The 27,528-nt window shown below is 55.3% G+C and overlaps 2 protein-coding genes across 3 annotated transcripts in view; both read right to left on the bottom strand.

Moving 5' to 3' along the window:
• The window catches only part of TMEM43 (transmembrane protein 43), a 268,845-nt gene that overhangs the window by 57,206 nt on the left and 184,111 nt on the right, over positions 1-27,528 (bottom strand). The window lies entirely within an intron of this gene.
• The window catches only part of LOC142468256 (netrin-4-like), a 41,456-nt gene that overhangs the window by 11,136 nt on the left and 2,792 nt on the right, over positions 1-27,528 (bottom strand). Inside the window, exons 1-4 of one of the 2 annotated variants that reach the window (XM_075574606.1) lie at positions 25,351-26,193; positions 10,838-11,379; positions 5,262-5,528; positions 842-968 (exon numbers count right to left, since the gene is read on the bottom strand). In XM_075574606.1, coding sequence (XP_075430721.1) covers positions 842-968; positions 5,262-5,528; positions 10,838-11,379; positions 25,351-25,417 — 1,003 coding nt within the window. In that variant the 5' untranslated portion in view covers positions 25,418-26,193. Of the gene's footprint in view, positions 1-841; positions 969-5,261; positions 5,529-10,837; positions 11,380-25,350; positions 26,194-27,528 lie in introns of those variants that run through there. The other variant, XM_075574607.1, reaches the window with a different exon arrangement.

Here is a 27,528-nt window from a genome sequence, read left to right as displayed (position 1 = left end):
GAAGAGTTAGAAAGAGGACAGCTAGAAAGTGATGTATAAATTGACATGAATGTAAGGAGATAACTTGTTTAAAGTGCCAAGTTGTGCTAAGTGTTCCTCCTGACACTCTTTGATAATTATGGTGAAGGTGTCCTGCCTGTTATTAGGTGAATAATTAGATAGATTTGTGGAACCGTGGCAGAGGGGGACCTTACACACTCACCGCATGTACACACACAGAATAATGGGTGACATTTAACTCCTCCGCTGTCTGAAGTGGGCTGTTATTATCCTGCTAGGAGCACTTCACCGCCTCATCAACATAACATATAAATGGGCAACCAAGCTCGGGTATGAGCTGTACCTGCCTCTGCAAGTTGTTACCCACACATCTTATGGTCTCAGATTGTCAATGTGCACAAGTTAATGGTTATCTCTTCTTTGGATCTCTTTCACTCAACTGGCACCACAGTCGATCCCGACCTTGCCTAGCCCTGGCAGAGATCCAACACCAGGCCAACTGCGTGGCTGCCATGCTATAGAAGGGAGAAGAATGCCAGGCACACAGCCCCTTCTTTAAGACCTTCTCAGCCCCCCTTCTTGAGTCTGGGAAACACTCTGGAATGCTGGCATAGGGAGGACTATTAACAGAGCAGAAATCCTATAATCTCATGGATCAAACAGGCCGCAGGGTTAAAAGGACCACAGGGGGAAAAGGCTTTTAAACAGTTACCTATGTTTCATTCCCCATCTGTTACCCCCGCGCTCCATAAATCACGGCTAGATGAATGGAAATCGGGCTCAGACAGAGCTACTTGGCCTTGGATTTATGTGCCAGTGGTGTAAACGAAGCCACGCTTACTTTTGCACTCATTGGGAGCCCCCGTCTTCCCATCCCCCGGCCTCCACGGCTGGTCACTGTACAATTGGGCGCACCTCTCGCAGTGATCGCCTGCTGTGTTATGTTGGCACACGCACTTTCCATGAACCTGGGCAGAGAAGAAACAGCTAGTTACCCACAGGTTATGCCACCCTGCAGCCAGAGCTGTTACTGTGTGCAGCGCTGGAAGGGTACGGCCGGCCACGCCAGCAGTGAAAAGGGAATTGCAATTCAAATATAATCCCGAAAATTGTTCTTTGCTCTTGTCACCTTGGGAACCGCTGCAGCCTTTTCTCTCTTTTTAGTTAGGGACTGTTAATAATCCCCTAACAAACCAAAATGCATCGTATATTTATTTTATTTATTTATATAATGTTTTACCAGGAAGAAATACATTGAGAGTTACCTCTCGTTTTCAAGTATGTCCCGGGCACAGAGTTATGATGACAAATAATAAATGGTTACAAATACAGTTACATAAGTGAAAAGGGTATACATTATATACATCCCATGTATATGTATATGTCCCATGACATTTGTGCTATTCAGCTTGTGACCCAAAATCAGATATCTATGTAATCCATACTGATGAGTGACATGTTTGTTAAACGTCAGGGAAGGTGTTTCATGGCCTATATTTCATGCTACACTTGACAGTACATTTGAAGAAGAAACATGAGAATTGGAAAGCTTCGTATACATTTGGAACCCCTATTCTGCTATCCCCAAGATTTGAGGGTTGCAGCCCCCTAAAAATCCAATATAAAACAATAAATTGGATATAATTATGGAGTTATTAATACAGAAAAACACTATTATATACAGTATATCACTCTTTTTAAACCCCTCTCCCTGTTTATCCTATCTTTTCTGTATCCCCCAGAGACTGTCACTCTCGGTCCCCTTTATACGTCTCCTGGGAAGCCCAGGCTGGAAAACACTGCTCCGACACGGTGTTACAACCTACTAGGAATCAACATTTATCCAGGACCAACACAGCTGCCACAACTGGAGACTGTGATGGCAGATACAATAGATTTGTTCAAAAAAAGGTTGGACATCTTTTTTTAGAAAGGAAAGGTATACAGGGAGTAATAATATACTTATTTTTACCAAATAAGTAAACATGGGACGAATGCTGATCCAGGGAGTAATCTGATGGCCAATTCTTGGAGCCAGGAAGGAATTTATTTTCCCCTTATGAGATATCATTGGATGATATGTCACTGGGGTTTTGTGTTTGCCTTCCTCTGGATCAATAAGTAAGTACAGATATAGGATAAAGTATCCGTTGTCTAAATTTAGCATAGGGTTAGCATAGGTTGAACTTGATGGACGTGCAGTATGTCTTTTTTCAACCTCATCTACTATGTAACTCTGAGCTACATTTTACTTGAATCCACGTATGCATTTTGTTTCTCTTTCTGTTACAATTTTTTTGTCGGTGGTAGAAACCCCCAAAAAACGAATGTCAAAGCGGAATCAGCATTTTTTTGGCTGAATCTTTCGCAGTGTGCAGAGCGGAGTCGCCGGGCGTCACATCGTGTGTGATGTTTTCACCAGGCGGAGAAGCTGGGTTTTTTTTATCCCTCCAGCTGCTCTTTGATTTGCCGACCCGACAACAGATCAGCACCATGCCCGAGGTCACCAAGCCTGGCAGAGCTTGGATCAGATTGTTTGGAAACCCTGCTGGGGATTATCAAGGCAACGGCACAAGATGTTTGGACAGGAGATCACTTTTGGAGATGAGGGGTGTGATGACAGAAGGAATGTGAGCAGAGTCACCAGGAACTGCTCTATTCACAAACAAGTTTTACCTCGGGTGACCTGGGGACCAGAGACAAGAACAGGATACTTACTCCACAGGGTGTAACCCCATCATGCAGATAGGGTTGTCGTTTTGGAGTGCTAAGGGTGAAGACATTATTACTTGGCTGAGATGTCAGCGTTCTGTATCAAAGTGCAAGTTTGTAAAAGTGAGAATTTATTGAAGTCTATAACATCACTGATGCCAGGATGGATGAGACTGCCAAACAAAGAAGGAGACTGCCTTCCAATGGATGAGACTGTCTTCCAATGGATGAGACTGCCTTCCAATGGATGAGACTGTCTTCCAATGGATGAGACTGCCTTCCAATGGATGAGACTGCCAAACAAAGAGATACTGCCTTCCAATAAGAGAGGCTACATTCATTATAACGAGTGAGACTGTTTCCCAGTGCGTGAGATATAAATGCAGATACTTAAATAACCCTGATAATTCAAACGTATAACTCCACACATTTCACTCAAAAATGTATCATCCCCCTCCGTGTCAGGAGGTCCAGCAAGGCGATATAGGCTCATTATCAACTCACTGACTACAGGCATACCCCGGTTTAAGGACACTCACTTTAAGTACACTCGCGAGTAAGGACATATCGCCCAATAGGCAAGCGGCAGCTCGCGCATGCGCCTGTCAGCACGTCCTGAACAGCAATACTGGCTCCCTACCTGTACCGAAGCTATGCGCAAGCGGGGAGACTATAGAGCCTGTTACACATGCGTTATTTACATCCGTTATCCACGTATATGACGATTGCAGCACAGTACATGCATCGATAAGTGGGGAAAAGGTCGTGCTTCACTTTAAGTACATTTTCGCTTTACATACAGGCTCCGGTCCCATTGCGTACGTTGCGGGGTATGCTGGTATAATGGAATTCCCATATTACAGCACTCTCTCCTGACTGAGCACTTAAGGCAGGAGTCGCCAACTCCAGAGCTCAAGGGCCACCAACAGGTCAGGTTTTCAGGGTATCCCTGCTTCAGCACAGGTGGCTCAGTCATTGACTGAGCCACCTGTACTGAAGCAGGGATATCCTGAAAACCTGACCTGTTGGTGGCCCTTAAGGACTGGTGTCAAAAGAGATAAGACACTGATAAGTATAATGTCCAGGATAAGCACGCCGTTCTTAAATTATGCAGAGTAGCCTGTCTCAGTGAATTCAACATCCAGGTATAGGATATGGTATAGAGTCCATGATACATCACCACCAGATAAGTAGCATGTGAGCACATGTAGAGTACAGTGCCCTAGGTAGGGGGAGAGGGGGTCCTCGAAGAAGACTAGTGCCGAAACGCGCGTTGAAGTGGGAGCCTTGTCTCATCCCTTATTCTTTTGACTTTTTTTGCTAGAAATCTTGCTACATTGTGTCCCAGCACACAATCATTACTCTCTTTGTATGTGTGCAGCTCTGCGTGCCACACATGTGTGAGGCTTACTCTTTCCTGTGACTGTTGTGTGAGGCACATTAACCTTCATTGACATTTCTACCTTTTGTATGTGTCGTGTCTCCTATTCTGACTCTATTATCCTCATGGCCATTTAGTTTACTGAGGATCATTATTTGTCCTTAGTCACTTCCAGTGATTTGTCTCCACCCTATGTTACTTCGTTAGGTGGGGACCTCAGCAGAGAGTGATACATTAGTCCTGTCTTTTTCCAGGGTTAATAGTATAGCTATGTCCCTTTTAACACTTTCTCCCTTGTTTTTATTGCTTCATTAATAAATTGAAATGATTGTTCTTGATATACGTGTGTGTGTGTGTGTGTGTGTGTGTGTGTGTGTGTGTGTGTGTGTGTGTGTGTGTGTGTGTGTGTGTGTGTGTGTGTGTGTCTGTGTGTGTGTGTGTGTGTGTGTGTGTGTGTGTATATATAATTATTGGGTTAGAAAGCTTTTTATTTTTTAGAGTTGTAGGAAAAGCTGAAAATCCTCTTAGTTTGATAACCCCGTGATTATTTTCTCTCTCGCACAAACAGGCTGTTCCTTCTAACAGGAATACCCAGGGATACAAGGGACAGCATGATTATGTGGCTGCTGAGAATAACGCAGATCCACCCTGTATACAGGAACCGTCACTGCTCTCAGGCCTATACATTCTTCCGTGGTGCAAATCTGCCCTCACTGTGTGAGCAGTGGGTATGCCTCACATTAAGGGGTTACAGGACACCGCTGGGCAACATTGGTGACCAGCTTTAATATTACAAAGATGTCAACCTCCAAAGAGCAAAATCAGTGACATATTTGGGTTCTAGGCGGAAGAATGACATTTTAATGCAAAAGTGCTGATTTATTAGTCAGGTTACTTAGATTGTAAGCTCTTTGGGGGAGTGTCTCCTTTAGTTTTCATATAAAATTGAACAGGAGGCAGCTTTCCATTAACAGTCTCCGCCTGTCATACACCTGTCGGGATTATTCCCATTCTTTGTAGCGTACATTATTTACCTCCCGTTGTAAAGTGCTGCGTAGATGGTTGGCCCTATATACATACAGGGGACATGGCAGGAATTGATCTCATCACCTTGTGTATGTCCGGACCAACACCTTAACCACTACACCATGGCTGCGCTGTCACTCACCACGGTGTCTGTGCTCCCGGTGTGCCCTGCCTGCTCACACTCCTCGGCATGGCCATTACAGAAGCAGCTCCCCCGCACTATCAGGTCGTAGATGGCGTAGTGGGCAAACCTCTGGGGCTTCTCGTGATGCCCGGGCAGTGCCTGGCAGGGGCACTCCTGTCTCTTCAATAGGAGAAGCCGCAAGTTGGTCATTTTCAGCAGGTCCTGGGCCTGAGGGCTGTACGGATCCTCAATCTTATTGGCCGGGGCTAGGGCCCGAAATATCACCTGGAGACAAGTTAGCAAGAAGTGGGTTTATATCAGCAGGTCAAGCCTCGTAACAACCGCTCTTATATACAAACACACAGATACCCAGCAAGCTCTAAGGAACCCCAAAAATGACTATATATATATATATATATATAGTCAATTGGAGTGCTAGTGGGCGTGGCTAAATGTATACAACAAAAAACAGAGAAGCCCAAAGCTACATCCAATATGACAAAAATATACAGTGAAATACCTATATATCTCTTGAAAAAGGGTCATTTGATATATAGGTATGTCACTGTGTATTTTTGTCACATTGGATGTAGCTTTGGGCTTCTCTGTTTTTTGTTGTACGCTTTTTTTATACACACAGGATCTGTGCCACAGTCATCCAAGCGGGTTTCACGTCTCTTTTTACTTCAATAATCAAGTTAATTATTCATTTTCACCCACTTTTAGTGTATTACAGATAGCAGTGGGAGGAGTTATGTGATGCAGTGGGAGGAGTTATGTGATGCAGTGGGAGGAGTTATATAGTACACGTGTAGGATTTATATAAAGCAATAGGCGGAGTTATATGAGCAGTAGGCAGCAGTGGGAGGAGTTATAAGGAGCAGTAGGCAGAGTTCAATAGAGCAGTGTTCAATAGAGCAGTAGGTGGTGCAGTAGGAGGGGTTATATGGTGCAGTGGGAGGGGTAATATGGTGCAGTGGGAGGGGTTATATGGTGCAGTGGGAGGGGTAATATGGTGCAGTAGGAGGGGTTATATGGTGCAGTAGGAGGGGTAATATGGTGCAGTGGGAGGGGTTATATGGTGCAGTGGGAGGGGTTATATGGTGCAGTGGGAGGGGTAATATGGTGCAGTGGGAGGGGTTATATGGTGCAGTAGGAGGGGTTATATGGTGCAGTGGGAGGGGTTATATGGTGCAGTGGGAGGGGTTATATGGTGCAGTGGGAGGGGTTATATGGTGCAGTGGGAGGGGTAATATGGTGCAGTAGGAGGGGTTATATGGTGCAGTAGGAGGGGTTATATGGTGCAGTGGGAGGGGTTATATGGTGCAGTGGGTGGAGTTATGTGGAGCAGTAGGAGGGGTTAAATGGTGCAGTGGGAGGGGTTATATGGTGCAGTAGGAGGGGTTATATGGTGCAGTGGGAGTGGTTATATGGTGCAGTGGGAGGGGTTATATGGTGCAGTGGGAGGGGTTATATGGTGCAGTGGGAGGGGTTATGTGGTGCAGTGGGTGGAGTTATGTGGAGCAGTAGGAGGGGTTCAATGGTGCAATGGGAGGAGTTATATGGAGGTGTGGAAGGTGTTATATGGTGCAGTGGGAGGGGTTATATGGTGCAGTGGGAGGGGTTATATGGTGCAGTAGGTGGAGTTATATGATGTAGTTCGAGGGGTTATGTGGAGCAGTAGGAGGGGCTACATGGTGCAGTAGGAGGGGCTACATGGTGCAGTGAGAGGGGTTATATGGTGCAGTGGGAGGAGTTATATGTGCAGTGGGAGGAGTTATATGGTGCAGTGGGAGGGGTTATATGGTGCAGTGGGAGGGGTTATATGGTGCAGTGGGAGAGGCTACATGGTGCAGTGAGAGGGGTTATATGTGAAGTGGGAGGGGTTATATGGTGCAGTGGGAGGGGTTATATGGTGCAATGGGAGAGGCTACATGGTGCAGTGGGAGGGGTTATATGGTGCAGTGGGAGGGGTTATATGGTGCAGTGGGAGGGGTTATATGGTGCAGTGGGAGGGGCTACATGGTGCAGTGGGAGGGGTTATATGGTGCAGTGGGAGGGGCTACATGATGCAGTGGGAGGGGTTATATGGTGCAGTGGGAGGGGTTATATGGTGCAGTGGGAGGGGTTATATGGTGCAGTGGGAGGGGTTATATGGTACAGTGGGAGGGGTTATATGGTGCAGTGGGAGGGGTTGTATGTGCAGTGGGAGGGGTTATATGGTGCAGTGGGAGGGGTTATATGGTGCAGTGGGAGGGGTTATATGGTACAGTGGGAGGGGTTATATGGTACAGTGGGAGGAGTTATATGGTTAAGTGGGAGGGGCTACATGGTGCAGTAATAGGAGTTAAATGCAGCAGTTACTTGAAGCACATAATGATGAGATAATGATGAGATAATGATGAGATAATGATGAGATAATGATTTTGCAACATTTGACAGGCACTAAATGACACAGAGCCCAACCCCTCACACTGCACACTGTTATCACTAGAAGACCCACACTTCCTAAGGATTTGAAAATGGTTTTAGACGCAACCCATTTCTTGCCAGGGGAGCATTTCACGTCCCCCAAAATCATAACGGTATGTTTTTTTTGCCTAATATAATCACTGACGGTGTACATAGCGTTGTACATAGAACGTTCCAGGCACAACGTGTTCCTGCTTACTATCGGATTTTGGTTGGGAGGCACAGGGATGTAAAGTGATTTACCCTCCTAGGTCACAAGAAGAGTTGACACCGCAATTCAAACCAGATTCACCCACTTCAAAGGCAGCATTATTATCACTAAGCTGCCGCTTCAGGCGAAATAATAAATTGGAAATCCCAGCCCCTGTATGCCTGTGCCTGTGAATGTGATTAGGGGGTGAGGGGGGGTTGCTCCTATTTGGGGCAGCTTGAGAGGCAGCTGTGGAGCTGCTTTATATGGGACTTTTTCAGCCTACTTTTCTAAACATTAAATATGATAAAGTCTTTGTTCCTCTTGGGCTCCTCCTGTCTAAGTGCTTCCAGACTAAATGAGCACTTTACTCCCTTCATAGCACCCAATAAATTCCTGAACACTCCTGCTATTTATGGTAAGTGGGCAGCAGAGAGCTTAATGGGGGCGCAGCAGAGAGCTTAATGGGGGCGCAGCAGAGAGCTTAATGGGGGCGCAGCAGATCACTCACTGAAGGTCCCATCGGTTTGCTGTAGGGTTTTAGCTCCTTTTCTGTAAGATTGGCCAGCAACACATTGAAAAGAAATGCGGCCCCTCTGATATCGGTGTAATTGAGCCTCCCAGGTTTCCAGCATTGAACCGGACTGTCCTGTATTTGGACACTGTCCAGTAAAAAATTAGAGGTAATAGTGGACATGTATGTGTCCGGTATTACCTCTCTGGGCATGTATGTGTCCGGTATTACCTCTCTAGACATGTATGTGTCCGGTATTACCTCTCTGGGCATGTATGTGTCCGGTATTACCTCTCTGGACATGTATGTGTCCGGTATTACCTCTCTGGACATGTATGTGTCTGGTATTACCTCTCTGGGCATGTATGTGTCCGGTATTACCTCTCTGGGCATGTATGTGCCCGGTATTACCTCTCTGGGCATGTATGTGTCTGGTATTACCTCTCTGGGCATGTATGTGTCCGGTATTACCTCTCTGGACATGTATGTGTCCGGTATTACCTCTGTGGACATGTATGTGTCCGGTATTACCTATTTGGACATGTATGTGTCCGGTATTACCTCTTTGGACATGTATGTGTCCGGTATTACCTCTCTGGACATAGTAACCTTACCGGCTTGTGGGGTTGCGGGATTTCCCTGAGGGGGAGAGAGCAGGGCTGTTGCTAGGGGGCTGGGCAGCTTCTTTCATCCTGATTGGCTGCTGCTAGGTAATGCAGCCATTCAGGAGGAGGTGTCATGAGCCTGGGGATGGGGCTAAGGAGAGGAGGAAACAGCATGATGGAGCATTGAGAGGTGAGAGGGGTGGGTGTGCACAAAGGGTTTTTCCGCCACTCTTACTGTTTATGGTACAGCCAGTCCCTTTGCAGTTGTATCTAGTGAAGGCAGATTCCTGGGAATTTTGTTTTCTGGGTGACACAGAAATGGTAAATGTCGCTTTGCTTATTTTATTCCAGTTTAAAATTAGTTGCTTTTTATACCAAGTTTAAAGAGTTGACTGTTCCCCCCCAAAAATGCAGACAGCCTGCCAGAGTTCTGCTCCACCTACTGCGGATAAACATTATACAGGGAGTCCTCACTATCCGTCGTTTCACTTTACAACGAATGGCATATCCAACGCTTTATACCTTTATACCTTCTATTGCACCAACACGTTGTTGATATGTTACAAGCTTTCCAACCTCTCAGGGTCAGGGTTACCCAATGAAGGACCCTGAGAGGTTGGAAAGCTTGTAACATATCAACTACTTGTGGGTTCAATAAAAGGTATCATACCCCCTACTCTCTCTCCCTTCTTTCTTACTACATTTAAGGACCAACACGGCTCCCCACCCTTCTTTGTCAAGCTGCTATAGTGAGTATGTAGTTGCTATTTTCTCTCCCAGAATCCTCAGCTGGTCTCATCCTTTGTTCATTGGCTCTCCCTCCCAAGGGAGGGCAGTGACATCATGAGCCTGGAATTGAAGGTTGATTTGATTCTAACTGCCATGTTGTTCAGGAGGAATTTCTTCCCACTATGAGGGGCAGGCAGGAATGCAGATGGGGGAGTAGAGGGGATTGCATCTTTACATCTCGCATCACCTATCATTTTACAACCAACTACAATAAGTAGGGTGACCAATTTGGTCCCTGCAAAAACCGGGAAAAATGTCACGCATGCGCAGTCGGCGCTCACTTACTGCTCGTGCGCATGTGCGATCGGAGCTTGCCAGTCGCACATACGCATGAGCAACCGGCAAATGCGGATCCCGCATGCGCGGCCAGCGCGATAGAAAACCGGGACAGCACCCCAAAAAGTCTGGACAGAAGCCTAAAAACCGGGACTGTCCCGGCTAAACCGGGACATCTGATCTCCCTAACAATAAGGACTATGCAAGATGCATTTAGCTGTCCAACAAACTAACCTACAAGAATTGTGATCATCAGAAACTGAAAGAGAACAGAAAACAAGTGATAGAGAACATACACTTTTCATGTCAAACCCATGGATGTGCAAACACAAGACGTGAAGACAAAGAGCCGGGGCATGTTGAGGAGCACACGTTCTTTAGTATGGAGATAAAGGTCTATGGGATTTTACCAACAAGTCTGGTCACTGCCGCGGCTAATCCCTATACCAGTGAACCAACCATCAACATCTGAATCCTGCTTTTCCTAAAGAAATCCTGATGCTCAGGGTTAGTAGTCTCCTTTATTAAACTATGTCATTTGAAAAGGCTACATGGTTGGAATTGCACCTATGTTGGCTAAAACCCTAGTGCCCAGTTGATGGTTCCCACTCCATAAGCTTGTGAAACCGCTTAGCAATTCTGAAGAATAGATCAGCTCTCTTCAAATGAATGGGACTTCTATCTTCTCCAGCACTGGGAAGCGACTTCACAGCACATGGAAGAAGGGCCTATCAGTCTCATCACTTACCTCCCCCCTGGTGCAGGGCCAGGCATCTGAGTACCTGGAGGTGCAAACCGATCCCTCCTCCGAGAGGTCATCCTGAAGCCCAAACGTGGCCGTGCAGTTGGTGGCAAAGTATTTGTAGGGTCTCCAAGTCTGCCCGTGGTCATGGGACCTTTCTAGCACCATGGCAGCGGGGCGAGGGGACTTGAAGACCATGATGACGTGAGTCAGGTAGAATTCCGTCTCGAAGTCCAGTCTTAACTCTTCCCTGAGGATGCCTTGTGCCGATTGCCACCAGGTCGCTGGACTGGAGAAGACATCATCCGTCATATGAATGGGGAGGTGGGAGTTCTCCAGCTGGTTGGCGTTGCACTTAGTGCACTGGGGGTGCCCGCAGGTGGCTGGCACCCGCTGGGAGGGGTGCTGCTCCGGGTAGAAGCAGTACAGTTCTGTGATGTTCTTTCCACAGCTGGTGAGGGTAAGGGGAGTCCTGCCTGTTGCAAGGTTGCCCACAGGAGGATTACAGGAGTGTCCATTGCACCTGAGGAGCTGCCGCTTAGCCAGACCTGGGATGTTAAAGTAAAACAGATGACAATGAGTCCCCTACTCTCATTACGCCCACCCCCCACGGACCGTATCTTAGTGCAGCCACTATGCTAATCAAACTTAAAATGCTGCTATTCAAAGCAATATGGAATCCTTTGAAGTCCCTTTCCAACAGTTAAACTTCTCCTGGATAGAGACCCAAATACTCTCCAACAACGACCACTTAAAACTGATCGTCCCTGCACAGCCAGAGTCCTGGAGCACAGTGAAGGGGTTAAAAAACAGACCCCCAACTCAACTGTTTACAATGAAAAGGTCTCACATGGGAATGGATATCACCATGTGTCAGAGGGCAGCAACAAGCACAAAATTACCATTCCTGGCAAGTTGACACTACAGATTTTGGCTCCAAGAAAAATTATATTTAGAAAATTGTAAGTTAAATAGATACTCTGCATAATTGTATAACGCACCATGATTTTTCTCGTGTTAACTTTCAATTTCCCCCTAAATTATTCAGATTTATTTCCGTGTCCAGTACAAGTTTAGCCAGCGCGATCAGGCCGATTCCAGAGAGCAGCAGGTAGGAATTGGAGCGGTCAGTAGACTCATTCAGCTAATTAATAAAAACATGTGTACGATGGATTTGGTGCTCTAAGAGAATGGAATCAATCGTAGAATGAATTGTTCACTAGTTTGTTTCACTGAAAAGAAATAATAAGTGCACGTTGACAGCTAATAAATAACTTATTGCCCATTAGACTACATTTTCCCTTATAACCCTGGGTCTGTTCCCATATTTTGTGTTCCTATAGGTCTTTTTCATTATTTACTGCATTAATCTCTACCACCTCTGCCTGGAAGCTGTCCTATGCACCCACTACCTTCTCAGTGGAACATAGTGGGGTATGGATTTAGCTCATGGATAACCAACTCCAGTCCTTAAGGGCTACCAACAGGTCAGGATATCCTTGCTTCAGCACAGGTGGCTCAATCAGTGGCTCAGTCTTCGACTGCACCACATGCTGAAGCAGCGATGTCCTAAAAACCTGACCTGTTGGTGGCCCTTGGGGACCTGATTTAGATAATAGGTCTCCTCCATTGCTTTGTTCCATGAGGCATCCTGTGATCTGGAATACACACGCTTGTTGGTTTCATTCCAGCCTGTCACTGTCTACGTCTAATATCGACGGTGCAGCCAGGCGTGCCAGCCACTGTATGCGCTGCAACATTCCACACCAGAGGTGGCTGCACAAATGCTTCTGAAGTACAACTCTAAAGTGCCTTGGAATTGCAAGGCGCTATATAAATACCATATATTATGATGACTACTTTGATGCCTTGTTGCAGACAATGCATCCCACATGCATGGGGCCGTGATGCCAGCTAATACTCAAAGCCTGGCACAGAAGGGAGGGGTTAAGCGCAGGAAGAGGGGGGCACACAGCTGAAAGGCCTTGAATACAGGGGGAGATCTTCAATAATTCATAATATGCTGAGCAGCAGGAATGTAGTATTATCTCTTTTGGAGCTGCTGTTGCATGCAATGATTCATTGACACCGGGCAGCTGAAACCAACCATTCTCCAATAATCAGCCCGCATCCTGTCTCCTAAGCACCCGGCTAAGCCAGTGTGCCAGCCTGACGTGTTAACCTCTTCACTGCCCGAGAAGCCAGCGACACATTGCGATGGGGTACTGCATATTAAGGGTGGGATCTGCGTATTAAAGAAAGAGAAAGGTTTACTTGGCCACGCACACATTTTATGTTTGTATGCATGTATGTATATATGTATATATATATATATCCTTATTTATATCGCGCCAACAGAGTGTACTCAGTGCTTTACAAAGACAATAGAGTACAAGGAATTATAATGCAATAAGCGTAACAAAGTCAGACATAGGGAAGGAAATCCCTGCCGCGGAGAGCTTACAATCTAAGTGGTATGTTGGGAAACTTACAGAGACAGCATGCGAGGGAATAAGTGCTGTAGTGTTTCATTTATTTCGGGGCGTACAGGCATTTACAGACTCTCTCTATACAGATCTCTAGTGAGAGACTTTCAGGCCTTTAGACAGATACATTTCCACGTGGTTCTTTTTATTACTACAGGTACCACGGGACAAAGTGCAGACAATGCAGAGCAGACACGGAACTTGCTGCATCTCATTATATTACTGTGTGTTTAACATCCCTAAACTCCTGCACAGATATGGGCCAGTGATAGGACCGGCAGTGCTGTAATATAGAATCAAGGGCATGACCTCTTCAGTAATGCAGTGGGGTGCAATGGGATGCATACCAACTCTGGCGCTGAAAGGGTTATTCTGCACCTGTCGTTCTGAAGTCTCCTACCCAGTCTTTACAGAGCAGTTGCCCCCCATCCAGACGTGGGTGTAAAGACAAACGGGCGACCTACAGATATCCCGTCAATTCTAATGAGAAAATAATCATTTATTCCCCCAGTCCTCAGTCCAAAATACTTACACCTGTCTGATTTAAAGAAATGGTATCAGATCACCTACAGCACGGGGAGCCAACTGGGACATGAGCACCGTTCAGCTCCGGAGACCCCCTGCTTTAATCCTGTAACTAACAAATAAAACATGCACTGGAATTTATAGTGCTGCAGAAAGATAGGAAACAAAACATGCAGAGAAGGCACATGGTCAGCAAGACCCCAAACGTAGGGTCGCCACCGCTGCCGATTTGACCCAGAGACTACTGGTGACGCTAACCAGGCTCCAGGCCATTGGTTTAGCTTTCAAATCTCGGGGCGAGATGCGCAAACTGGGAGGCGGCGTGAGAAAACGACGGAGGACCGCCAGGGCGGCAGTCAGAGGAGTTTGACGGCGGGAGCTGTGCAGGGCGGCAGAGGACGGCGGCAGGGGAGGGGCACCGGTCCGACCCGTGGTCTTCACTGACTTCTTGGGCGGCATCTCCCCCATGCATGGTCCCGTAAAAATGGCTCCGCGACAGCAAATGGCGTCGCGTTGCCAGGACGACATGATGATGTCGCAGCGTCACTTTGCCATGACAACGTGATGCCTCATGGCGCTGCGACGTAACGTCATGGCAACGCAATGCCTTTTGCTGTTGAGGAGCCATTTCACGGGACCATGCAGGGGGTAGATGTCGCCGGCCGGAGAATGTAAGAGAAAGTTAAATGTATCAATAAAAACCTTTAAAAAAAATGTCTCTGCGTTATCATTCCGCAGAACGTGGCGGCAGTGCCTATACCCGGGCAGTTTAACTATCCAACGTGAACCAGTCGGAAAACATTCAGAGCTTATTGTAATGTGATTTTAGATGCATTTAAAGACTTAATATATACTATGTTTCAACATGTTGCAAGTGTTTATAACATCTGTACCATATATTTACATTTCCGTAACGCACACACGTGAGTTCCAGTGTTTAAAACTAGCCATAGCTGCATAAGCAACTAGTATTAAAGGGAGGTGCCCTGCGGCTGGGAGAGGCGATGAGGACATGCTGCGGGGGAGGTGCCCTGCGGCTGGGAGAGGCGCTGAGGACATGCTGCCGGGGAGGTGCCCTGCGGTTGGGAGAGGCGCTGAGGAGATGCTGCGGGGGAGGTGCCCTGCGGCTGGGAGAGGCACTGAGGACATGCTGCGGGGGAGGTGCCCTGCGGTTGGGAGAGGCGCTGAGGAGATGCTGCGGGGGAGGTGCCCTGCGGCTGGGAGAGGCACTGAGGACATGCTGCGGGGGAGGTGCCCTGCGGCTGGGAGAGGCGCTGAGGACATGCTGCGGGGGAGGTGCTGAGGACATGCTGCGGGGGAGGTGCCCTGCGCTGGGAGAGGCGCTGAGGACATGCTGGGGGGGAGGTGCCCTGCAGTTGGGAGAGGCGCTGAGGACATGCTGCGGGGGAGGTGCCCTGCGGCTGGGAGAGGCGCTGAGGACATGCTGCGGGGGAGGCGCCCTGCGGCTGGGACAGGCGCTGAGGACATGCTGCGGGGGAGGTGCCCTGTGGCTGGGAGAGGCGCTGAGGACATGCTGCGGCGGAGATGCCCTGCGGCTGGGAGAGGCGCTGACATGCTGTGGGGGAGATGCCCTGCGGCTGGGAGAGGCGCTGAGGACATGCTGTGGTGGAGGTGCCCTGCGGCTGGGAGAGGCGCTGAGGACATGCTGCGGGGGAGGTGCCCTGCGGCTGGGAGAGGCGCTGAGGACATGCTGCGGGGGAGGTGCCCTGCGGCTGGGAGAGATGCTGAGGACATGCTGCGGGGGAGGTGCCCTGCGGCTGGGAGAGGCGCTAAGGACATGCTGTGGGGGAGGTGCCCTGCGGCTGGGAGAGGCGCCGAGGACATGCTGCGGGGGAGGTGCCCTGCGGTTGGGAGAGGCGCTGAGGAGATGCTGCGGGGGAGGTGCCCTGCGGCTGGGAGAGGTGCTGAGGACATGCTGCGGGGGAGGTGCCCTGCAGTTGGAAGAGGCGCTGAGGACATGCTGCGGGGGAGGTGCCCTGCGGTTGGGAGAGGCGCTGAGGACATGCTGCGGGGGAGGTGCCCTGCGGCTGGGAGAGGCGCTGAGGACATGCTGCGGGGGAGGTGTCCTGCGGCTGGGAGAGGCGTGGTGAGGACATGCTGTGGGGGAGGTGTCCTGCGGCTGCGAGGCGCTAAGGACATGCTGCGGGGGAGGTGCCCTGAGGTTGGAAGAGGCGCTGAGGACATGCTGCGGGGGAGGTGCCCTGCGGCTGGGAGAGGCGCTGAGGACATGCTGCGGGGGAGGTGCTGAGGACATGCTGCGGGGGAGGTGTCCTGTGGCTGGGAGAGGCGCTGAGGACATGCTGCGGGGGAGGTGCCCTGCGGTTGGGAGAGGCGCTGACATGCTGCGGGGGAGATGCCCTACGGCTGGGAGAGGCGCTGGGGACATGCTGCGGGGGAGGTGCTCTGTAGCTGGGGGAGGCGCTGAGGACATGCTGCGGGGGAGGTGCCCTGCGGCTGGGAGAGGCGCTGAGGACATGCTGCGGGGGAGGTGCCCTGCGGTTGGGAGAGGCGCTGAGGACATGCTGCGGGGGAGGTGCCCTGCGGCTGGGAGAGGCACTGAGGACATGCTGCGGTGGAGGTGCCCTGCGGCTGGGAGAGGCGCTGAGGACATGCTGCGGGGGAGGTGCCCTGCGGCTGGAAGAGGCGCTGAGGACATGCTGCGGGGGAGGTGCCCTGGGGCTGGGAGAGGCGCTAAAGACATGCTGCGGGGGAGGTGTCCTGCGGCTGGGAGAGGCACTGAGGACATGCTGCGGTGGAGGTGCCCTGCGGCTGGGAGAGGCGCTGAGGACATGCTGCGGGGGAGGTGCCCTGCGGCTGGGAGAGGCGCTGAGGACATGCTGCGGGGGAGGTGCCCTGTGGCTGGGAGAGGTGCTGAGGACATGCTGCGGGGGAGGTGCTCTGAGGTTGGAAGAGGCGCTGAGGACATGCTGCGGGGGAGGTGCCCTGCGGCTGGGAGAGGCGCTGAGGACATGCTGCGGGGGAGGTGCCCTGCGGCTGGGAGAGGCGCTGAGGACATGCTGCGGGGGAGGTGCCCTGCGGCTGGGAGAGGCGCTGAGGACATGCTGCGGGGGAGGTGTCCTGCGGCTGGGAGAGGTGCTGAGGACATGCTGCGGGGGAGGTGCCCTGCGGCTGGGAGAGGCGCTGAGGACATGCTGCGGGGGAGGTGCTCTGAGGTTGGAAGAGGCGCTGAGGACATGCTGCGGGGGAGGTGCCCTGCGGCTGGGAGAGGCGCTGAGGACATGCTGCGGGGGAGGCGCTGAGGACATGCTGCGGGGGAGGTGCCCTGCGGCTGGGAGAGGCGCTGACATGCTGCGGCGGAGATGCCCTGCGGTTGGGAGAGGTGCTGAGGACATGCTGCGGGGGAGGTGCCCTGCGGCTGGGAGAGGCGCCGAGGACACGCTGCGGGGGAGGTGCCCTGCGGCTGGGAGAGGCGCTGAGGACACGCTGCGGGTGAGGTGCCCTGCGGCTGGGAGAGGCACTGAGGACACGCTGCGGGGGAGGTGCCCTGCGGCTGGGAGAGGCGCTGAGGACATGCTGTGGGGGAGGCGTCCTGCGGCTGGAAGAGGCGCTGAGGACATGCTGCCAGGGAGGTGCCCTGCGGCTGGTAGAGGCGCTGAGGACATGCTGCGGGGGAGGTGCCCTGTGGCTGGTAGAGGCGCTGAGGACATGCTGCGGGGGAGGTGCCCTGCGGCTGGTAGAGGCGCTGAGGATACGCTGCCGGGGAGGTGCCCTGCGGCTGGTAGAGGCGCTGAGGACATGCTGCGGTGGAGGTGCCCTGCGGCTGGGAGAGGCGCTGAGGACATGCTGCGGGGGAGGTGCCCTGCGGCTGGGAGAGGCGCTGAGGACATGCTGCGGGGGAGGTGCCCTGCGGCTGGGAGAGGCGCTGAGGACATGCTGCGGGGGAGGTGCCCTGCGGCTGGGAGAGGCGCTGAGGACATGCTGCGTGGGGAGGTGCCCTGCGGCTGGGAGAGGCGCTGAGGACATGCTGCGGGGGAGGTGCCCTGCGGCTGGGAGAGGCACTGAGGACATGCTGCGGGGGAGGTGCCCTGCGGCTGGGAGAGGCACTGAGGACATGCTGCGGTGGAGGTGCCCTGCTGCTGGGAGAGGCGCTGTGGACATGCTGCGGGGGAGGCGCTGAGGACATGCTGCGGGGGAGGTGCCCTGTGGCTGGGAGAGGCGCTGAGGACATGCTGCGGGGGAGGTGCCCTGCGGCTGGGAGAGGTGCTGAGGACATGCTGCGGGGGAGGTGCCCTGCGGCTGGGAGAGGCACTGAGGACATGCTGCGGTGGAGGTGCCCTGCTGCTGGGAGAGGTGCTGAGGACATGCTGCGGGGGAGGTGCCCTGCGGCTGGGAGAGGCGCTGAGGACATGCTGCGGGGGAGGTGCCCTGCGGCTGGGAGAGGTGCTGAGGACATGCTGCGGTGGAGGTGCCCTGCGGCTGGGAGAGGCGCTGAGGACATGCTGCGGGGGAGGTGCCCTGCGGTTGGGAGAGGCGCTGAGGAGATGCTGCGGGGGAGGTGCCCTGCGGGTGGGAGAGGCGGTGAGGACATGCTGCGGGGGAGGTGCCCTGCAGTTGGGAGAGGCGCTGAGGACATGCTATGGTGGAGGTGCCCTGCGGTTGGGAGAGGCGCTGAGGACATGCTGCGGGGGAGGTGCCCTGCGGTTGGGAGAGGCGCTGAGGACATGCTGTGGGGGAGGTGCCCTGCGGCTGGGAGAGGCGCTGAGGACATGCTGCGTGGGAGGTGCCCTGCGGTTGGGAGAGGCGCTGAGGACATGCTGCGGGGGAGGTGCCCTGCGGCTGGGAGAGGCGCTGAGGAGATGCTGCGAGGGAGGTGCCCTGCGGTTGGGAGAGGCGCTGAGGACATGCTGTGGGGGAGGTGCCCTGGTGCTGGGAGAGGCGGTGAGGACATGCTGCGGGGGAGGTGCCCTGCGGTTGGGAGAGGCGCTGAGGACATGCTGCCGGGGAGGTGCCCTGCGGCTGGGAGAGGCGCTGAGGACATGCTGCGGGGGAGGTGCCCTGCGGTTGGGAGAGGTGCTGAGGACATGCTGCCGGGGAGGTGCCCTGCGGCTGGGAGAGGCGCTGAGGACATGCTATGGTGGAGGTGCCCTGCGGCTGGGAGAGGCGCTGAGGACATGCTGCGGGGGAGGTGCCCTGCGGCTGGGAGAGGCAGTGAGGACATGCTGCGGGGGAGGTGCCCTGCGGCTGGGAGAGGCGCTGAGGACACGCTGCGAGGGAGGTGCCCTGCGGCTGGGAGAGGCGCTGAGGACATGCTGCCGGGGAGGTGCCCTGCGGCTGGGAAAGGCGCTGAGGACATGCTGCGGGGGAGGCGCCCTGCGGCTGGGACAGGCGCTGAGGACATGCTGCGGGGGAGGTGCCCTGCGGCTGGGAGAGGCGCTGAGGACATGCTGCGGGGGAGGTGTCCTGCGGCTGGGAGAGGCGTGGTGAGGACATGCTGTGGGGGAGGTGTCCTGCGGCTGCGAGGCGCTAAGGACATGCTGCGGGGGAGGTGCCCTGAGGTTGGAAGAGGCGCTGAGGACATGCTGCGGGGGAGGTGCCCTGCGGCTGGGAGAGGCGCTGAGGACATGCTGCGGGGGAGGTGCTGAGGACATGCTGCGGGGGAGGTGTCCTGTGGCTGGGAGAGGCGCTGAGGACATGCTGCGGGGGAGGTGCCCTGCGGTTGGGAGAGGCGCTGACATGCTGCGGGGGAGATGCCCTACGGCTGGGAGAGGCGCTGGGGACATGCTGCGGGGGAGGTGCTCTGTAGCTGGGGGAGGCGCTGAGGACATGCTGCGGGGGAGGTGCCCTGCGGCTGGGAGAGGCGCTGAGGACATGCTGCGGGGGAGGTGCCCTGCGGTTGGGAGAGGCGCTGAGGACATGCTGCGGGGGAGGTGCCCTGCGGCTGGGAGAGGCACTGAGGACATGCTGCGGTGGAGGTGCCCTGCGGCTGGGAGAGGCGCTGAGGACATGCTGCGGGGGAGGTGCCCTGCGGCTGGAAGAGGCGCTGAGGACATGCTGCGGGGGAGGTGCCCTGGGGCTGGGAGAGGCGCTAAAGACATGCTGCGGGGGAGGTGTCCTGCGGCTGGGAGAGGCACTGAGGACATGCTGCGGTGGAGGTGCCCTGCGGCTGGGAGAGGCGCTGAGGACATGCTGCGGGGGAGGTGCCCTGCGGCTGGGAGAGGCGCTGAGGACATGCTGCGGGGGAGGTGCCCTGTGGCTGGGAGAGGTGCTGAGGACATGCTGCGGGGGAGGTGCTCTGAGGTTGGAAGAGGCGCTGAGGACATGCTGCGGGGGAGGTGCCCTGCGGCTGGGAGAGGCGCTGAGGACATGCTGCGGGGGAGGTGCCCTGCGGCTGGGAGAGGCACTGAGGACATGCTGCGGGGGAGGTGCCCTGCGGCTGGGAGAGGCGCTGAGGACATGCTGCGGGGGAGGTGTCCTGCGGCTGGGAGAGGTGCTGAGGACATGCTGCGGGGGAGGTGCCCTGCGGCTGGGAGAGGCGCTGAGGACATGCTGCGGGGGAGGTGCTCTGAGGTTGGAAGAGGCGCTGAGGACATGCTGCGGGGGAGGTGCCCTGCGGCTGGGAGAGGCGCTGAGGACATGCTGCGGGGGAGGCGCTGAGGACATGCTGCGGGGGAGGTGCCCTGCGGCTGGGAGAGGCGCTGACATGCTGCGGCGGAGATGCCCTGCGGTTGGGAGAGGTGCTGAGGACATGCTGCGGGGGAGGTGCCCTGCGGCTGGGAGAGGCGCCGAGGACACGCTGCGGGGGAGGTGCCCTGCGGCTGGGAGAGGCGCTGAGGACACGCTGCGGGTGAGGTGCCCTGCGGCTGGGAGAGGCACTGAGGACACGCTGCGGGGGAGGTGCCCTGCGGCTGGGAGAGGCGCTGAGGACATGCTGTGGGGGAGGCGCCCTGCGGCTGGAAGAGGCGCTGAGGACATGCTGCCAGGGAGATGCCCTGCGGCTGGTAGAGGCGCTGAGGACATGCTGCGGGGGAGGTGCCCTGTGGCTGGTAGAGGCGCTGAGGACATGCTGCGGGGGAGGTGCCCTGCGGCTGGTAGAGGCGCTGAGGATACGCTGCCGGGGAGGTGCCCTGCGGCTGGTAGAGGCGCTGAGGACATGCTGCGGTGGAGGTGCCCTGCGGCTGGGAGAGGCGCTGAGGACATGCTGCGGGGGAGGTGCCCTGCGGCTGGGAGAGGCGCTGAGGACATGCTGCGGGGGAGGTGCCCTGCGGCTGGGAGAGGCGCTGAGGACATGCTGCGTGGGGAGGTGCCCTGCGGCTGGGAGAGGCGCTGAGGACATGCTGCGGTGGAGGTGCCCTGCGGCTGGGAGAGGCACTGAGGACATGCTGCGGGGGAGGTGCCCTGCGGCTGGGAGAGGCACTGAGGACATGCTGCGGTGGAGGTGCCCTGCTGTTGGGAGAGGCGCTGTGGACATGCTGCGGGGGAGGCGCTGAGGACATGCTGCGGGGGAGGTGCCCTGTGGCTGGGAGAGGCGCTGAGGACATGCTGCGGGGGAGGTGCCCTGCGGCTGGGAGAGGTGCTGAGGACATGCTGCGGGGGTGGTGCCCTGCGGCTGGGAGAGGCACTGAGGACATGCTGCGGTGGAGGTGCCCTGCTGCTGGGAGAGGCGCTGAGGACATGCTGCGGGGGAGGTGCCCTGCGGCTGGGAGAGGCGCTGAGGACATGCTGCGGGGGAGGTGCCCTGCGGCTGGGAGAGGTGCTGAGGACATGCTGCGGTGGAGGTGCCCTGCGGCTGGGAGAGGCGCTGAGGACATGCTGCGGGGGAGGTGCCCTGCGGTTGGGAGAGGCGGTGAGGACATGCTGCGAGGAGGTGCCCTGCGGTTGGGAGAGGCGCTGAGGACATGCTATGGTGGAGGTGCCCTGCGGTTGGGAGAGGCGCTGAGGACATGCTGCGGGGGAGGTGCCCTGCGGTTGGGAGAGGCGCTGAGGACATGCTGTGGGGGAGGTGCCCTGCGGCTGGGAGAGGCGCTGAGGACATGCTGCGTGGGAGGTGCCCTGCGGTTGGGAGAGGCGCTGAGGACATGCTGCGGGGGAGGTGCCCTGCGGCTGGGAGAGGCGCTGAGGAGATGCTGCGAGGGAGGTGCCCTGCGGTTGGGAGAGGCGCTGAGGACATGCTGTGGGGGAGGTGCCCTGGTGCTGGGAGAGGCGGTGAGGACATGCTGCGGGGGAGGTGCCCTGCGGTTGGGAGAGGCGCTGAGGACATGCTGCCGGGGAGGTGCCCTGCGGCTGGGAGAGGCGCTGAGGACATGCTGCGGGGGAGGTGCCCTGCGGTTGGGAGAGGTGCTGAGGACATGCTGCCGGGGAGGTGCCCTGCGGCTGGGAGAGGCGCTGAGGACATGCTATGGTGGAGGTGCCCTGCGGCTGGGAGAGGCGCTGAGGACATGCTGCGGGGGAGGTGCCCTGCGGCTGGGAGAGGCAGTGAGGACATGCTGCGGGGGAGGTGCCCTGCGGCTGGGAGAGGCGCTGAGGACACGCTGCGAGGGAGGTGCCCTGCGGCTGGGAGAGGCGCTGAGGACATGCTGCCGGGGAGGTGCCCTGCGGCTGGGAGAGGCGCTGAGGACATGCTGCGGGGGAGGCGCCCTGCGGCTGGGACAGGCGCTGAGGACATGCTGCGGGGGAGGTGCCCTGCGGCTGGGAGAGGCGCTGAGGACATGCTGCGGGGGAGGTGCCCTGCGGCTGGGAGAGGTGCTGAGGACATGCTGCGGGGGAGGTGCTGAGGACATGCTGCGGGGGAGGTGCCCTGCAGCTGGGAGAGGCTCTGAGGACATGCTGCGGGGGAGGTGCCCTGTGGCTGGGAGAGGTGCTGAGGACATGCTGCGGGGGAGGTGCCCTGCGGCTGGGAGACGCACTGAGGACATGCTGCGGTGGAGGTGCCCTGCGGCTGGGAGAGGTGCTGAGGACATGCTGCCGGGGAGGTGCCCTGCGGTTGGGAGAGGCGCTGAGGAGATGCTGCGGGGGAGGTGCCCTGCGGCTGGGAGAGGCGCTGAGGAGATGCTGCGGGGGAGGTGCCCTGCGGCTGGGAGAGGCGCTGAGGACATGCTGCGGGGGAGGTGCCCTGCGGCTGGGAGAGGCGCTGAGGACATGCTGCGGGGGAGGTGCCCTGCGGCTGGGAGAGGTGCTGAGGACATGCTGCGGGGGAGGTGCCCTGCGGTTGGGAGAGGCGCTGCGGGGGAGGTGCCCTGCGGCTGGGAGAGGCGCTGAGGACATGCTGCGGGGGAGGTGCCCTGCGGCTGGGAGAGGCACTGAGGACATGCTGGGGGGGAGGTGCCCTACGGTTGGGAGAGGCGCTGCGGGGGAGGTGCCCTGCGGCTGGGAGAGGCGCTGAGGACATGCTGCGGGGGAGGTGCCCTGCGGCTGGGAGAGGCACTGAGGACATGCTGCGGGGGAGGTGCCCTGCGGTTGGGAGAGGCGCTGCGGGGGAGGTGCCCTGCGGCTGGGAGAGGCGCTGAGGACATGCTGCGGGGGAGGTGCCCTGCGGCTGGGAGAGGCGCTGAGGACATGCTGCGGGGGAGGTGCCCTGCGGCTGGGAGAGGCACTGAGGACATGCTGCGGGGGAGGTGCCCTGCGGCTTGGAGAGATGCTGAGGACATGCTGCGGGGGAGGTGCCCTGCGGTTGGGAGAGGCGCTGAGGACATGCTGCGGGGGAGGTGCCCTGCGGCTGGGAGAGGTGCTGACATGCTGTGGCGGAGATGCCCTGCGGCTGGGAGAGGTGCTGACATGCTGCGGCGGAGGTGCCCTGCGGCTGGTAGAGGCGCTGAGGACATGCTGCGGCAGAGGTGCCCTGCGGCTGGGAGAGGCGCTGAGGACATGCTGCGGCGGAGGTGCCCTGCGGCTGGGAGAGGCGCTGAGGACATGCTGCGGGGGAGGTGCCCTGTGGCTGGGAGAGGCGCTGAGGACATGCTGCGGCGGAGGTGCCCTGCGGCTGGGAGAGGCACTGAGGACATGCTGCGGCGGAGGTGCCCTGCGGCTGGGAGAGGCACTGAGGACACGCTGCGGGGGAGGTGCCCTGCGGTTGGGAGAGGCGCTAAAGACCTTGGCCCCTTGCAGACGCACTTACCAGACCACCCACCTACTGTCTCTGTACGTTCTTTCTACTTATCACTTAGATTGTAAGCTCTTCGGGGCAGGGACTCCTTTCCCTAGTATTACTTTTATGATTCAAGCGCTTATTCCCATTATGTGTTATATTATAATGGAATGTATTACTGCTGTGAAGCGCTATGTACATAAATGGTGCTATATAAATAAAGATATACATACATACATACATACATCTGCCCTGTGTCACTTAGAATGACTGGCTTGGGGTTAATATGTGAGACAGTGACTACAATAAAACAATGCCACAGAACACGTGACACAGATAAAAGTCCAATGTCATCGTTAGGTGTTCTGCCTCCTCCCAACCCTCCCTGGGATTGAGGCTGTGACGTTGTCCTCACATCTGAGAGCTTGAAAAGATGCTTTCAGTGGTCAAATGAGGTCAGGAAACTCCAGCTTCCAGGTATCACTTTTTCGGTCCAAACACAGAAATTACTTTTAACTTTTCCTTTTTGTGCAGTAAAATCCTCCAGTCATTTGGACACAATGCTGCTGTTAAATAATGTACAAGATATCCTAAAACTGTACATCGCCCTCTCACACATCGTGTGCCCGCTGATGGGATAATACTTTCTATAGAGATTTTTATCTAAAGTGTTTCACTTCCTATTGGGCTAGTCATTATAATCAGGAGTCAGGATCAGATCCTTAGAATATATATCCCTCAGTATACAGAGTATGTATATATCCCTCAGTATACGAGTATGTAAATATCCCTCAGTATACCAAGTATGTCTATATCCCTCAGTATACACAGTATGTATATATCCCTCAGTATACGAGTATGTAAATATCCCTCAGTATACCAAGTATGTCTATATCCCTCAGTATACAGAGTATGTATATATCCCTCAGTATACAGAGTATGTATATATCCCTCAGTATACCGAGTATGTATATATCCCTCAGTATACAGAGTATGTATATATCCCTCAGTATACAGAGTATGTCTATATCGCTCACTATACAGAGTATGTCTATATCGCTCAATATACAGAGTATATGATTATAAATGTATTTGTAAAGCACCAACATATTCCGCAGCGCGGCACAAAGGGGTTACAGAATTATGTACAGTATACGACAGACAGTTACATACAAATAAGGAAAGACATGCACAAAGAGGCAATGAGGGGCCTGCTCATGAGATTACTATCGAGAGATATCAAGTATGTCTATATAACTTCAGCCCCTTAAATCAACAAGTAATGATAGTTTCTTAACCTATTTGCTGTCAGGGAGCAGGGGGTACAATGAGTTGCTGGTCCGCTGGCAGCAATGGGGTTAATTCATGAATGAGGGTCGTGACCCCTGATACACTCCCTGACCAGTCTGCACCAGCTCTGAAGTGGGTTTGAGACCATGCCTTACCTGAGTCAGTGTGCACCTGGATCGTCCATTCCAGGAACAAGATTAAGGTGATGCCCTTGTGCTGCATGTCAGGAATCCTGCCCTGCACACTAGGAATTCTCAGGGGTGACAGGAGATGAGGTTTTGCAGCACTCACAGTTGCATGGTCCCTTCCACTTCTCACCCCAGCAGTGGGAGGAGTGGGGCTGATACTTTTGGGGGTTTGCTGATCTCAGTGTCAGGGTTCTTTATATCTCTCCCATACATCCTGCAGACCCCTTGCCCCTGTAAATCACATCTTGGGGTTCATGCGTTGTGGTGCAGAGCCATTTAACTTTCCTGGTGCTGATTTGGCTTTTGTTTCTATCGCAAAGATAAATTCACAGAGGGTGTGTAAAGTTACCTTTAACAACCCCTTTCCTAAAGTTCTTCTGTCACACCCTTCACTTGTGTGATGTGTATCAGATCTCAGAGATTATATACCGAGATATTTTCAGCTGACACTTTGGGACAGAGAAGCTGCTCTTTAATTAGCTTTCCAGGAAGATGTCTCCTTGTTTTATATCCGCCTCTCACTCCACAGCATCCAGACTAAATATAACAGAAACCATCAATGTTCAGTGATCAGGATCTCTGCTCTGAACATACACATCTGTATCTTCTTATCGCTGTTGGTAGTTATTGGATATCTTTAAGTATATGTGCAGAATATAAAGTCTTCCTTAGACAATCCAGCCTACCCTCAACAGCACTATCCAGGTCCCCAGGGGATGCTCTGGTCCCCTGTTGCTTCTCCAGTATTTTCTCCTTTTCTCCCTACTGCAGGCAGTGGGCTGTCAGTTTGACTCCACTGCTCTTTGCAGGCTGATGTCTCTTTAAATTAAATGCCCGACACGTGGATAGAGGCTCCGCCCACTCCCTATGGAAAGTGACTGCGCAGCGCTGCCTGCTGGACGCATGTGGGTACTGCATGCACATTGGGGGAGGGGGTGAAAGGGGGGGGAAGAGGAGGGGAGGGGGGGGAAGAGGAGGGGAGGGGGGAGGGGAGGGGGGGGGGAAGGGGGGGGAAGGGGGGGAGAGGGGGGTGAAGGGGGGGAAGGGGGGGTGAAGGGGGGGAAGGGGGGGAGGGGGGGAGGGGGGAAGGGGGGAGGGGGGTGAAGGGGGGGGAGGGGGGTGAAGGGGGGGAGGGGGATGAAGGGGGGGAGGGGTGGGTGAAGGGGGGGAGGGGAGGGTGGGTGAAGGGGGGATGGAGGGGGGAGGGAGGGGGGTGGAGGGGAAGGGGGAGGGTGGGTGAAGGGGGGAGAGGGGCGTTAGGGGGGAGGGGAGTTGAAGGGGGATGGGGGAGGGTAGGGTCTGTGAAGGGGAGAGGGGGGAGGGTGGGTGAAGGGGAGAGGGGGGAGGGTGGGTGAAGGGGGAGGGGAGGGTGGGTGAAGGGGGGAGGGGAGGGTGGGTGAAGGGGGGAGGGGAGGGTGGGGGAAGTGGGGAGGTTAGGGTGGGGGAAGAGGGAAGGGGGAGGGGTGGAGGAGGGGAGGGTGGGTGAAGGGGGAAGGGGGGAGGGGGTGGAGGAGGGGGGAGGAGGGGGGAGGGGTGGAGGAGGGGGGAGGGGGTGAAGAGCGGAGGAGGGGTGAAGAGTGGGGGAGGGGGGAAGGGAAAGTGTGAGGTGGGGGTGGGGAAAGTGTGAGGTGGGGGTGGGGAAAGTGTGAGGTGGGGGAGGGGAAAGTGTGAGGTCAGGGGGAGGGGAAGTGGGAGGGGGAGGGGGGAGGGGAAGTGTGAAGGGGGGGAATGAGGAGGGGGGGAATGGGGAGGAGGGGGGGGAATGGGGAGGAGGGGGAATGGGGAGGAGAGGGGGAATGGGGAGGAGGGGGGGAATGGGGAGGAGGGGGGGAGGTGTGAGATGAGGGGGGGAGGCGAAAATGCGAGGTGAGCGGGGAGGGGAAAGTGTGATGTGAGGGGGGAGTGGAAAGTGTGAGGTGAGGGGGGAGGGGAAAGTGTGAGGGAGGGGAAAGGGGAAAGTGTGAGGAGGGGGAGGGGAAAGTGTGAGGTGAGGGGGGAGGGGAAAGTGGAAGAGGGGAGGGGAAAGTCTGAGGTGGGGGCGAGGGGGGAGGGAAAAGTGTGAGGTGGGGGCGAGGGGGAGGGGAAAAGTGTGAGGTGGGGGCTAGGGGGGAGGGGAAAAGTGTGAGGTGGGGGCGAGGGGGGAGG

Source organism: Ascaphus truei, chromosome 17, assembly GCF_040206685.1.
Source record: "Ascaphus truei isolate aAscTru1 chromosome 17, aAscTru1.hap1, whole genome shotgun sequence".
NCBI classification, from domain to species: domain Eukaryota; kingdom Metazoa; phylum Chordata; class Amphibia; order Anura; family Ascaphidae; genus Ascaphus; species Ascaphus truei.
Note: the sequence above shows the minus strand (reverse complement) of the source record. Positions and strands in the feature narration are given on the sequence as shown.